General features: G+C 55.0%; 1 protein-coding gene across 1 annotated transcript in view; it reads left to right on the top strand.

Moving 5' to 3' along the window:
- The window catches only part of LOC116835240 (scavenger receptor cysteine-rich domain-containing protein DMBT1-like), a 633,172-nt gene extending 620,380 nt beyond the window's left edge, over positions 1-12,792 (top strand). The window contains 3 exon segments of the mRNA XM_075071250.1: positions 8,329-8,658; positions 11,302-11,610; positions 12,785-12,792. Coding sequence (XP_074927351.1) covers positions 8,329-8,658; positions 11,302-11,610; positions 12,785-12,792 — 647 coding nt within the window.
- Positions 12,793-13,053: the final 261 nt, after the last annotated feature.

Genomic DNA, 13,053 nt, shown 5'->3' with positions numbered 1-13,053 from the left:
AGAGAGATCATAACAGAATGTCTGCAATCATCCCCAGAGTCACGGTTACATCATATATACGCAGGACAGATTATATGCACCTGCAAACCTTAGCATCACACGATCCAACGGTCAAACCTTTCCACACGCTCCAACTGGTTCCCAAAACAAAAAAAGCTCAAGACGGATCGAGGCTGACTGGAGTTGCCAGTTCCAGATGACAAATACACACACATGCTCTCACACACCAGGCAGGGCACGGCTCTCACATCTATGTTCCTTCCAGATGCAGCAAGTGAGGAGCGAGCTCACTCACACAATCTGCATCACCAGCGCTGCAATCCTTATACCCGAGGCAGAGCAGGAGTACAACCAGCACTGCAGCCAGGGAGATGCAGCACTGTATGTGCCTTGCAAGTGTGGACGGTGAGTAAGTTGCAGCGCTGGTGGTGGGTTTACAGCACTGCAACTCTCCAGTGTAGCCAAGCCCGCAGATTTTGGAAGGCACTTCAGATTCTTAACCCTTGGATCGAGTGCTGTAGCTAGCTTTAGAAATCTCACATTGGTTCTGTGACGTTCCCCACTGGTGTTGTCTGGACCGGTGATCTGCTAGGTCACTCCAATTCTTTACTCTGGGAGCCAGCCTTACCCTGCTCTGCTGTGAGAACCCCCACTCCTGGGCTGTTCACACACAGCCTCTGGCATGGAAGCTGCTCCTTGGATTGTGCAACTGAATGACACTAGCCAATATCTCCGGTCCCAGACACAACCCTAGGAACCTCCGTGTTGCAGTAATGCCCACTGGACACTGCAGGCTTACATGAGTTTGTCAGTTTAACAAAGAAATTGGTATGTGCCAGGCTTCTTATCCCAAGGAGAGCCTCTGACATGCTTCAAACCAAACATACTGCTTCAGGTAGAATAAACAAACAGATTTATTAACTATAAAGATAGTGTGACAGGGCTGACCTGTCCCACACTAGCCCCAGCAGCGTCAAACCAGTAGCTCTGATGGAGGAAGTCCTGCCTCGTTTGTAGTGGCATGCTCCAAGTGCTCTGGGAGTATTAAAGGAGGGAACTCAGCTCAGTCTGGGCTGGCGGCCACAGGGGAAGGACCCACCCGGGAAGCTCCTGCAGAGGACCAGCCATCACCCTTGAAGTTGCGGGGAACTGAAGCTTCTCCTGTCCAGCATGAAGCCCTGCTGCGGGAGGAGCCCAAGGAGGCGACAGACCTGGAGACCCATGGAGAACCTAGAGACTCGTGGGAGACTCCAACTCTCATGCTGGTAGGAACCGACCGGGGGGGTGACGGACTGGTACCTTGCCCCCGGTAAGCCTCAGCGTGTTTCGGTAGGACCCCCCGCTGAGCCACTGGCAAGGTCCTACCTCGTCGTTGGGGCCATTGGGCCGTTCTGCCCTGCAACCAGGGGCGATCCTATAGACTCTGGTCATTGGGCTGTACCGCCCGCAGCCAGGGGCGATCCTAGAGACTCTGGCCATTGGGCCGTACCGCTCAGCAACCAGGGGAGTAAACCCTCACAGATAAATTTTACGTGATTATAAGTCAAAGCATAACAAGTCGTATTTGGTCAAATGAAATAAAAGCAAAACCCATTCTAAGCTGATCTTAACTTTCAATGCCCTTACAAACTCAGATGCTTCTCACCACAGGCTGGATGGTGCTCTTCAGCCAGGCTCCCCTCTTTGATCAGTGCTTCAGTCGCTTGATGGTGATAGTAGTGTCTGTAGATGTAGGTGGAAAAGAGAAAAAAGACCATGGAAAACGTCTCTCCCTTTTATCATGTTCTTTCTTCCCTCTTGGCTTTGCACCCCCACTTCAGAGTCAGGTGAGCATTACTTCATTGCAGTCTCAAACTGACCAAAGGAAGGGGGGTGACTCACTCGAGAGTGCAACAGCTCCTTTTGTTGCTGCCTAGGCCAGCGTTCTTTGTTCCTGTGAGGCTGGACTGGGTTTGTCCCATACATGCCTTGATGAGGTGTGAACTGCTGCTCCGCTCTTGGAGGATTTTTTACCTGGGCTTATTTTAAGCCATGAGGATATATTTTCAGCCTCATAACTACATACATGAAATTATAACCTATAACGTTACTGCAACAACAATTATATAACATCATGATAACAACAATGCTCAGTGCAGCATGAGCCTTCCAAAGACACCCAACACTGGATACCACACAACCACTGTATAAAGATAAACACGGGGGTGCTGGCTTATCCCCCAAGGATACAAAACGTCACAGGTACTTTCTTTGTGTTTTGTCAAATCTGCAGTGAAAGTGTTCTTAAAATGCATAACACGTGCTGAGTCATCATCCAAGACTGCTGTAACATGAATGATATGGCAGAATGCAGGTAAAATACATAGCAGGAGATACACAATTCTCCCCCAAGGATTTCAGTCACAAAATAAATTAACATATATATATTTTTGAACGAACGTCATCACCATGGTAGCGTGTTGTCTGGAATGGTCGCTGAAGCAGGAAGGGGCATGTGAATATTTAGCATATCTGGCACATAAATATCTTGCATTGCCACCTACAAAAGTGCCATGTGAACGCCTCTTCTCACTTTCAGGTGACACTGCAAATAAGAAGCAGGCAGCGTTATCTCCCGTAAATGTAAACAAACTTGTTTGTCTGAGCGATTGCCTGAATAAGAAGTAAGACTGAGAGGATGTGTAGGCTCTACGGTTTCCAATTTTGTTTTGTTTTGTTTTGTTTTTTGAGTGCAGTTATGTAGCAAACAAAAATCTACATTTGTAAGTTGCACTTTCACAAAAAGAGATTACACCACAGTAATTGTATGACGTGAATTGCAAAATACTGTTTTGTTTACCATTTTTACAGTGCAAATATTTGTAATCCAAAATACAATAAAAGTTGTTTTTTCCAGCACTTCACCAACCAGAAAGCTCTATAAATCGGCATTTCTGATTTTCATTGAAATGCTGGTTTATAGTCGGGCTGGTGGTTGGAGTGCAGGAGGGGGCGTGGAGCGCAGGCTCTGAGAGGGACTTGAGGTGGAGGAGGGGACTTACTACATGGGAGGGAGTGTGGGGTGTTGGATCTGGGGGCCACTCACCTCAGATGGCTCCCCGCAAGCAGTGACCTGTCCCGGGCTCTGCCTACTCATAAGTGGAGGCACATCAGGTCTGGGAACCATGGCCAATGGGAGCTGTGGGAGAGGAGCCTGCGGGCGGAGGGAGCGCGCCAAGCCCCCTGCCGCTCTTCCACCTAGGAGCAGCCAGGATAAGTTGCCACTTATGGAGATCCGCCCATGGTGAGTGCCCCCGGATCCGGCAGCCCGCACTCCATCCTGCGCCCCAACTGCCTGTCCCAAGCCCTCTCCCACACCCAAACTTCCTCCCAGAGCCCATGCTCCACATCCCCTCCTGCACCCCAATCCCTAACCCCACACTCCGTCCTACGCCCAAACTCCCTCCCTCTTAGCTAACTGGCATTTTTCATTTACCGGCACCCCCATTCCTGTAACATGCCAGAAGAAACAACTTTAACTGTAATAATATAAAAAAGTGAGCACTGTACACATTGTATTCTGTGTTGTAACTGAAATCAATATATTTGAAAACATAGAAAAACATCCAAAATATTTAATAAATTTCAATTGGTATTCTATTGTTTAACAGTGTGATTAAAACTGTGATTTAATTAGTTTAATCATCATTAATTTTTTCAGTTATTGGCGTGAGTTAACTGTGATTAATTGACAGGGAGTGAACCCCAAAAAGGCTGTTGCAGAGGCGGTTTGGACCTGTCAGTGGGAGGCACTATGTTCTTCTTTGAGTGATTGCTCATGTGCATTCCAATAGGTGTGCGAGCACTGCGTGCATGATCGTCGTAAGGTTTTTCCCCTAGCGGTACCCGTCGGGTCGGCTGTGGAGACCCCTGGAGTGGTGCCTTCATAGCGGTGTATATAGGTCCCTCCCAACCCACCGCCTGCTCAGTTCCTTCTTACCGCCAGTGATGGTCGTTGGAGCAGCTTAGTCTCTTGCATTCGCAAGTGTCTACCTAGTGGGTCCCTTTTCTTAGCTGTAGATAGTTACTAGTTAGTTATATAGTAGTTTCTAGTAAGTTGGGCTGACTTTGGGGGCTTTCCCCCAACCCCAGTTTCCGTAGGCACCTGAGCATGACTCAGTCACAGGAGTTTATGGCATGTGAGAGGTGTGTGAAACCTATGCCCACAAGCGATCCGCACGCACCTTGTCTCAAGTGCCCAGGAGACAGTATCAGATAGACAAGTGCCCAATTTGCAGGAGCTTCAGACCCAGGACTAAGAGAGCGGGACTATCACTGAAAGCTCCTCCTGATGGATTCGGCCCTCCGCACCCAGCCGGCACCAGAAATGGCACAGGCATCATTGGTGCACAGTGCCCCGGCCTTGGTGTCCTGGCACCGAGAAAGGACTCCTCCAAGGAGCACTGGCACCGCTCCCCTGCTCATAAGGCCAGTGTTACCAGGCGGCACTGCTCACAGTCCCCGGTGCTGCCTAAGAAAAATAAGGAGAACAGGGGTCATTTCCCTGCCAAGAAGCCGCGAGAGGATTCCAGTAGGGTGCATCCTGTGGCGGGACACCTACGGTCTCTACCTCAAGACCCAGCGCCATTGACTCTGGCCCCAACCGGAGACCTGTCTGGTGCTGGTGAACTCCCTGACTCGGGAGGATTTGAAGGAAGAGCTCGACCACCCCTTCATGCCAGACACCTATAAGGCAGCATGGGACTTTACTGCCATGACGACGCAGACCCCGGCCTCGCAGGTGCGAACTCCGGCACCGCAAGCTCAGGCACCATCAGCGGCACGGACGAGAACCAGCTGCAGCGTTTATGGTGGCACTGCATATGGCTCCGGCACCGGTTTTGACACCGATGGCGGCAGCGTCCCTGGTTCATCATTGCAGCAAGCCCATAATGTTATGGCACCGCTCACCATCACCCTGGTACTGCTCCACAGAACCATTGCACTCTGCCCCTCCCCCTCCACCCCCGTGGTCAGGCACTGAGTACTCATCCAAGTCTTCTCTCTCTTGACGCAGCCAGTTCCGCTCCCACTCCCAGCACTGCAGAGTTGTGGACTCATCAGCACCGGTGGTCTCCTGGCTACCCCAGTGGCAGAGCCCAGTACAATGGCCCTTTTGGACTCCTTGGACCAATCATCAGACTCAGGGTCAGGCCTCCAGCACTGTCAGTGGTTCGGCAGGAAGATCCAGTCCCATGGGCCTCTTCCTCCTCCTCGCCAGATCAGCTCCTATTGCCTAGCCTAAAGAAAACCCTTGAGTCATCAGTTTACCTATAAACAAATCTAGTGTTCTCCCTCGAACCATTGTATTTTCTTTACAAAAATCCGCACTCACCTCCAGTAAGTGTTCTGATGCATAGACCCAAGCTCTGCATCAGTTCCACTGGGACTCCATCTCCTGACTGATCGTGCTGGGGCTCTACCTGTCTCCTGCCCTTGGGAACCTGAGCTACCACCATCACCTGGGAACGGTGAGATCCCCTTCTTTCTCTCTCTCTATTTTCCTCTCTACCTGATCACTCTTGTCTATGGGTAGGGTTTTCTTCCAGGGAGCTCCCAATGCAATTAGGCTGCTTCAGTATTTTGAATATCAGTCAAGGATTTATTACTAGAATTGGTCTGATAATTGCTGAGCTGGGTGTGTGCAGCCATAGGTTCATTAACATCTGGAGCAGAGATTCCCATGATGCAGTGCTTTTCTGGTCCCAGAATTCAGTGCGGTTCTCTGTTCTCCATTCAGTATGCAAATTGAGATGTCTCCCTGTCCCGTCTTTCATGCAGATGAGGCTAGGGGAGTTGTCTCTGTTCTTCATTCTGTATGCCAATTGAGATGTCTTAATCTTGTCACCCTTGTCAGGAGGGGTCTGGGTATGTCTCCCAACACTTTTCAGTGCTCTCTGCAAGTCTTTTCTCTGATGGGTTTTGGTTTAAGCAGAGACTGGTAGGGCAGGGTTTCTTTCATGAGTCAGACAGGCTGGATACTGTGCCCCAGTTCCCCAAAAACACAGAGCTGACTGGTATCAGTCTTGGCAGCCTTCCTCCGCAAACATCAGGTGCAAGTATTCCATACCTGGACAACTGGGTCATCAAGGCCGAGTCGCAAGCACAGGCCGCAGAGCATGTGTCTCTGGCTCGGGCCACCTTCCGCAGGCTGGGCCTCATATTGAATGTGCCCAAATTCACACTAGCCCCGATGCAGAGAATAGAATTCATAGGAGCTCTCTTGGACTCCACACAGGCCAGGACATTCCTGCCTGAGCTTCGTTTCCAAGCACTCATGGACATTATCAAAAACCTTCACTGATTTCCCACAACATGGCATGAAACTGTTGGGGCATACGGCAGCCTGCACATATGTGATCCAGCACACCAGATTACGCCTTCAGCCCCTCCAGGCGTGTTTGGCAAGAGTACACAGGCCAGGCAGGGACCCACTGGACCGGATAGTTACCCTCTCCCCTTGCATTCTCGAGTCTCTCGACTGGTGGCTGCAGAGGGAGTATCCTTTGCCAAACCCCAACCTACGCTATTGCTAGTCACGGAGGCCTTGGCGCTCGGCTGGGGAGCGCACCTGGGCAATATCAGAACCCAAGGGCTATGGGCCCACGCAGAACTATCGCTGCATATCAGTGTATGGGAGCTGAGGGTGGTTTGTCTGGCATGCCAAGCGTTCCAGGACTGCCTTCAGGGCGCATGTGTGTCAGTGCTGACAGACAACATTGCAGTGATGTTCTATATAGAACAAACAGGGTAGTGCTCGCTCCTCTCCCCTATGCCAGGAAGCCCTCTAGCTGTGGGACTTTTGAATGGCCCAATCGATACACCTAGAAGGTCACACCTTCCGTGAGAGCAAAACGAGCTAGCTGACCACTTCAGCCGCTCATTTCACAGTCACCTTAGGCTGGACATTGCACACTCGATTTTCCAGAGGTGGGGCTTTCCCCACATAGGCTTGTTCGTGATACAGAGCAACAGGAAGTGACAGTGGTTCTGCTTTTTCCTGAACCACAGCCCAGGCTCCATCGCGAACGCCTTTCACCTTTCATGGACAAGTCACCTGCTGTACACACAGTCCTCCTCAAGACTCGCCGGGATGGGGCTTCCTTGATCCTCCACCTCATGGCACAGAAATTCCATGGCTGAGCCCTCTTGAGCTTCAGTGTTTGGACCCAGTGAGGGAGGTCCTCCACTCGTGACACGTACCTGGCAAAATGGAAGTGCTTTTCCATCTGGTCTCTCTGCAGAGGGGCACTGAACCTCAGCTAGCACCAATTCCCTTGTTTCAGATTACATGTTATATCTCCAGCAGCAGGGGTTGGCTATTTCATCTCTCAGGGTACACCTGGCTGCCGTTTCAGCCTTCCACTTCGGCAGTCCCATGGTGGGCTGGTTTCCGCAGGGCTTGGATAGACTTTATCCTCAGGTACGATGGCCCATTCCCCAGTGGGACCTCAACCTGGTCCTGTCCACACTCATAGGGTCCCCTTTTGAGCCCATGGCGACCTGCTGTCTGTCCTACCTTTCCCGGAAGGTGGCCTTAATCTCAGCCAGAAGGGTATCCCAGCTCAGAGCACTGACTTCCAAGCCCCCCTATACGATCTTTTAGAAAGACAAGGTGCAGCTATGCCCTCACCCCGTGTTTCTGCCAAAGGTAGTCTCCCAGTTTCATGTGAATCAGGAAATATTTTTACCTGTGTTCTTCCCTAAGCCACATGCCAGTAACAGAGCACGCATGTACCATTCCCTGGACCTCTGGTGTCCCTAGCATTCTACATTGGCCACACAAAGCCATTTCGTAAGTCACCACAGCTCTTTATCACAATCACAGAAAGGCTGAAGGGGCTTCCGATCTCGTCCCAGTGCATTTCATCATGGATCACGTCTTTTACCAGGACTTGCCACAACAGGCTAAAATTCCAGCCCCTCCACTTATGGTGCACTGCACAAGAGCGCAGGCATCGTCCACAGCTTTCCTGGCGCAGGTCCCTATCCAGGAAATAAGCAAGACAGCAAAGTGGTCCTCTATCCACACCTTCATGTCACACTACGCCATTACCCAACAGGCAAGGGACGATGCAGCCTTTGGCAGGGCAGTCCTGCATTCCTCAACCAGGTGAACTCCAACCCCTCCCCCAGGGAAACTGCTTGGGAGTCACCGATTGGAATGCACATGAGCAATCACTCAAAGAATAACAGTTGCAAGAGGTAGGTAACCGTTTTTTCGCCAGCATCACTAGTGATTGGATGTAAGGAACCTCCCTGAGTGTTTATTCCCTTGAGTGTTTGCAGACGCTGGCATCTCAGAAGTGGCTCAGCTCCGACTGGTGAACGGCCCGAGTTGCTGCACTGGGAGGGTTGAGATGTTTCACAACTAGCAGTGGGGAACCGTGTGTGACGACGTCTGGGAGTTACAGGATGCTGGAGTCATGTGCAGGAAGCTGGGCTGTGGGACAGCGTTATCATCCCCAGGAGGGGCTGGATTTGGACGAAGATCAAACCGTATCTGGCTGGATGACGTCAACTGCACAGGGACAGAAGCTGCCATCTCCGATTGCAGGGCTCAGCCTTGGGGAGACAGTAACTGTACCCACAGAGAAGATGCCGGTGTTGTGTGCTCAGGTAACTTGCATCCATCCTATCACTGTGGGTGGTGCAGGGATCAGGCTGGGAAGCTTTCAGCACAGACCCAGCTCTCCTGTCTGAGTCACGGCTGAGAGACAGACACCCCTAGCCTGTACTGCCCCCCCCCACCTCCAGAGCAGAGCGCTGTGGAATCCACCCCAAGATCATGCCTGTCAGCCCCCCATGTTGGCAGTGAGCTCTGGGCTGCAGGTGTCAGTGTGAGCCCGGCCCCCAGTAAAGATAAAGGAGCTGGATCAGCAGCATCTGCTTGTGTGTCTGTTCTGGGGAGCCTGTTCACACTGGGCAGTGGCCTGTAACCCCTGTAGCCCCAGCACAGAGCGCTCCGCAATGCAGGGCCCCCGGGGTCCATGCTCAGTGTAACTGGCCGACCCCCTCGGCCTGGCTGCTCAGTTTTCCTGTCTGCCCATTGTGGATCCACAAGGTCTGGGCTAGGTCACCAGTCTCCTGAGAGTGACCCCTTTAATGTGCTGGGCCCTGAGGCCCCCCCACCCGTCCCCAGGGGCAGGGCCGTGCTCTCCGCGGCTCCCTGCAGTGAGCCCAGCCCAACCTGCGGGAGGCTTGTACTGGGCCCCTCCAGGGCGCCTGGCCGAGGGAGCCTTCCTAACCTCACCAGCAACCTTGGCATAGAGAGCAGAGCTAATAGTCACCTGGCCGCAGTGTCCCGCAGCCCAGGGCTGGCATGGAGAGGCAGGGCTAAGCCATTGTCCAGGCTTGAGCTCTCGGTGTCCTTGTCAATCCCAGGTGAGCCCGGAGTCCAGGGTCGGCGCTACCATTTAGGCAGCCTAGGCAATCGCCTAGGGTGCCAGGATTATTCGGGGGGCAGCATTTTGCTGGGGGGGCAGCAGGCGGCTCCGGTTGACCTGCCGCAGGCATGCCTGTGGAGGGTCCGTTGGTCCGTGGCTCCAGTGGAGCTGCCGCAGTCATGCCTGCGGACGGTCGGCTGCTCGCGCGGCTCCGGTGGACCGCCCACAGGGATGCCTGCGGCAGCTCCACTGGAGCCACAGACCAAGGGACCCTCCGCAGGAACGACTGCGGCAGCTCCACCGGAGCCACGGGATCAGCATGCGGGGTGGCGAAATGGCCGTGCGCCTAGGACGCGAGAAACCCTAGCACCGGTCCTGCCGGAGCCTCTCCCCAAAGGCAGCTCTTAGCCGCCACCTGCCTCACTCAGCCCTTTGGCGCCAGGCAGGGCCCTGCTGAGCACTGACAGTGAGTTATATAGGCTCATGGTGTCCAGGCTCCAGCAATATCCAGGGCCTGGGAGCCCAGCTGCACCAATGTTTGGGGCCGGGTCTGTCCCCCGGCCCCTCCTGCTGCCAAATTGCCACCACCGCAGAAACGCGCGTGCTGCCCTAACGGCACACGGACTGCCCCCACCATCCACGGCAGCAATTCGGAGCGCTGCGTGCGGGCAAAAATACAGAGACTGCCGCTCCTTGCAGATTGCCGCCCCAAGCACCTGCTTGGAACGCTGGTGCTTGGAGCCGGCCCTGGCCCCCCAGCGCCTTCCAGGGTCCTGGCGCAGAGCATCTCTCCCCTGCAGCTCCATGCTGCCTCCCTGCATTAACTGCCGGTGCAGGGTCCTTGTGCCCCGCTTTCACTACTGCCAGGGCAGGGTCACCCTGAGCCTGCCCTTCCCCCTCAGACCCTTTCATTTTCCAATGGGACCCTCCACCAGCACAGAGCCCCCCTGCTCTAACCACTACACCCCACTTCCCTCCCAGAGACAGGGCCAGCACTGGGGCCAGCACTGCCTGTACAGGGAGAGTGCTCCCCACTGCGCTCCTGCCCTGCTCCCTGCAGCACTGGCCATCTATGGCCACATCAGCAGGTTCATTTGCAGGCAACACTATTGACCGCAGTGTCACTCCCTTGCCCTCCCCCCCACCCCAGCCCTGGGACACAGGCTGAGCCGTGGTGCCGGGAAATGATCTTGTGACCAGTCCATGGGCTGGCCCCTCAATCCGGTTCCTCCCATACTGACCTGGCAGTCCTGTGCCAGCCCTTAAAAGGGGCTTCCCGGGCTGGTGGGGTGAGAGGAGCTCTTGGCACCGGATCATGGCAGGATTTAACTGTTCACCCCGGGCGAGCCATGGATCTGGGGCTGTGCCTCTTGCTCTGATTCAGTAAGGGCCCCTCTGGATGTGTAAGCCCCTGTATCCCGGGGTTGATGCACATGCTGCTGAGTGGAAATGGGAGCAAGGGATACTGGGGAGAAGAACAAGCTTATGGATAAGGGACAGGATGGGGAGCCAGGAATCCGGATCCACCCTTGTCTTGGTCCTGATGTCTGATTGGTTATAGCAAGGAAAGGGGGCCAGGAGCAGAGGGAGGGGGCCAGGTTCTGTCCCTGTCTCTGGCCAGGGAGTGGTGTGGGGCAGGCAGGTTCTATTCCCTGCTCTGCACAGGCTCAGCGTGTGTGACCTGTCTGTGCAGCATGTGGCGGGAGGGAGGTGTGGGAAAGGCCCAGGGTTAGTGTTGTGGAAAAACCCATTCTGCCCTGTTCTGCCCTCACTGGCAATGCCTTGTGCTGAGCTGGGCCTTCAGTCCCTGCAGGCCCTGGGGTCTCCCCACACAGCCCCAGAGCAGGCGTCCCAGCAGCTGTGTTTGCTTTGCCAGAGGTGAGGCTGGTAGGTGGCCCCCACCGCTGCGCCGGGCCAGTGGAGGTGCAGCTCGATGGGCCCTGTGGCACCGTGTGTGATGACAGCTGGGACCTGGGCGACGTGGCCGTGGTGTGCAGGCAGCTGGGCTGCGGGCGGGCCATGGAAGCACTGAGTGGTAAAGTGTTCAGCCAGGGCAACGAGTCACACCTGATCCTGATGACAAACGTGCAGTGCCAGGGGACAGAGGCGGTGCTGAGGAGCTGCCCGTACGAGGATCCAGGGGACCTCTGCCAGCATGATGAGGACGCAGGGGCCCGTTGTCAAGGTGAGCCGGCCTGGAGAGCTCTGCTCCCAGTCATGTCCCCTTGCTCCCTGGTGGGGGTACAATGAACTCGCCTGTTTCTCCCCTCAACAGAGGATGTGGCTGAGCCCTGCCCTGCCGAGTCCCCCACAGCCAGAGGGCCTCAGTCTATGTGCTGGTGGGGCCAGGCAGTGCCGTCTCACTAGCAGTGGGGCAGCTCGCCCTGGCTGGCCCTACTTGGAACGCGCGTTTCCTGGGCCATTGCTCCAACTGTGGCCAAGGCAGCCACTCTGATAAACCCTGCCATCGCCGGGGTAGGGCTGCACCCCGCCTCGGGGGCCAGGATACATGACTGCCTCCCCAGAAGGGTCCATGCTGCATGGACAGGCAGGAGCCGGGAAGGGTAGAGCCCTGCATGCCAAGCTGAGCAGATGCAAATAAAGAGCTGAATCCACTGGATGACCGACTGCCCCGTGTCTATCTGCGTCTGCCAAGCGCTGCACAGGTGGGCCCAGGCCTCACCCAGCGCCTGGCACAGGCCTCACCCCAGCCGGTCCACAGGTTGACACACTGGGAACAGCCCAGATCCTCAAAGCTCTGGGCAGAGGGGTCTGGAGGGCAGGGGCGGCTCTAGGTATTTTGCCACCCCAAGCACAGCAGGCAGACTGCCTTTGCCTGTGGGAGGTTCCCGGTCCCGCGGATTCGGCAGCACGCCTGCGGGAGGTCCGCCGAAGCCGCGGGACCAGCTGACCCTCCGAAGGCAACCTGCCTGCCGCCCTCACAGTGACCGGCAGAGCGCCCCCTATGGCTTGCCACCCCAGGCACGCCGAAGAGCCGGACATGCCGCCCGTCCCTTGCCTTGGGCACAAAAATCCCTAGTTACGGCTCTGCCAGCAGCCTTGGCATAGAGAGCAGAGCTAATAGTCACCTGGCCGCAGTGTCCCGCAGCCCAGGGCTGGCACGGAGAGGCAGGGCTAAGCCATTGTCCAGGCTTGAGCTCTCGGTGTACTTGTCAATCCCAGGTGAGCCCAGAGCCTCTCCCCAAAGGCAGCTCTGAGCCATTGCCTGCCCCACTCAGCCCTTTGAAGCCAGGCAGGGCCTGGCTGAGTTCACAGCAGGCCAGGGAGACATGAGTGTCCCCTGATCAGCACTGGGGATTCCCTTGGTTCTCTGGACCCTCTGCTGATTTGGGTTTCAGTTCTTTAGCGACCCAGTCATGCTACCCAGCCAGCAAGGTGCCTAGCTTCTGCTTGGCTCCAAGAGCAGCGTTAACCCCTGTGCCCCCGCTGGGTAGTGATACAAACCACAGAGGGAACCTGAGGCACACACAGAAGTCATAAAAATAACATAGAAAATTTCCACTTCATCATCCCCTGGGGCCAGGTGAGGCTTTGGGTGATGGGCTGCAATATGAAGGGTGAACAGATGCCCTGGCTCCTCCCACCCCATCTGCTGGGCTCTGTGCCC

This window comes from Chelonoidis abingdonii, chromosome 11 (assembly GCF_003597395.2).
Source record: "Chelonoidis abingdonii isolate Lonesome George chromosome 11, CheloAbing_2.0, whole genome shotgun sequence".
NCBI lineage: Eukaryota > Metazoa > Chordata > Testudines > Testudinidae > Chelonoidis > Chelonoidis abingdonii.
Note: the sequence above shows the minus strand (reverse complement) of the source record. Positions and strands in the feature narration are given on the sequence as shown.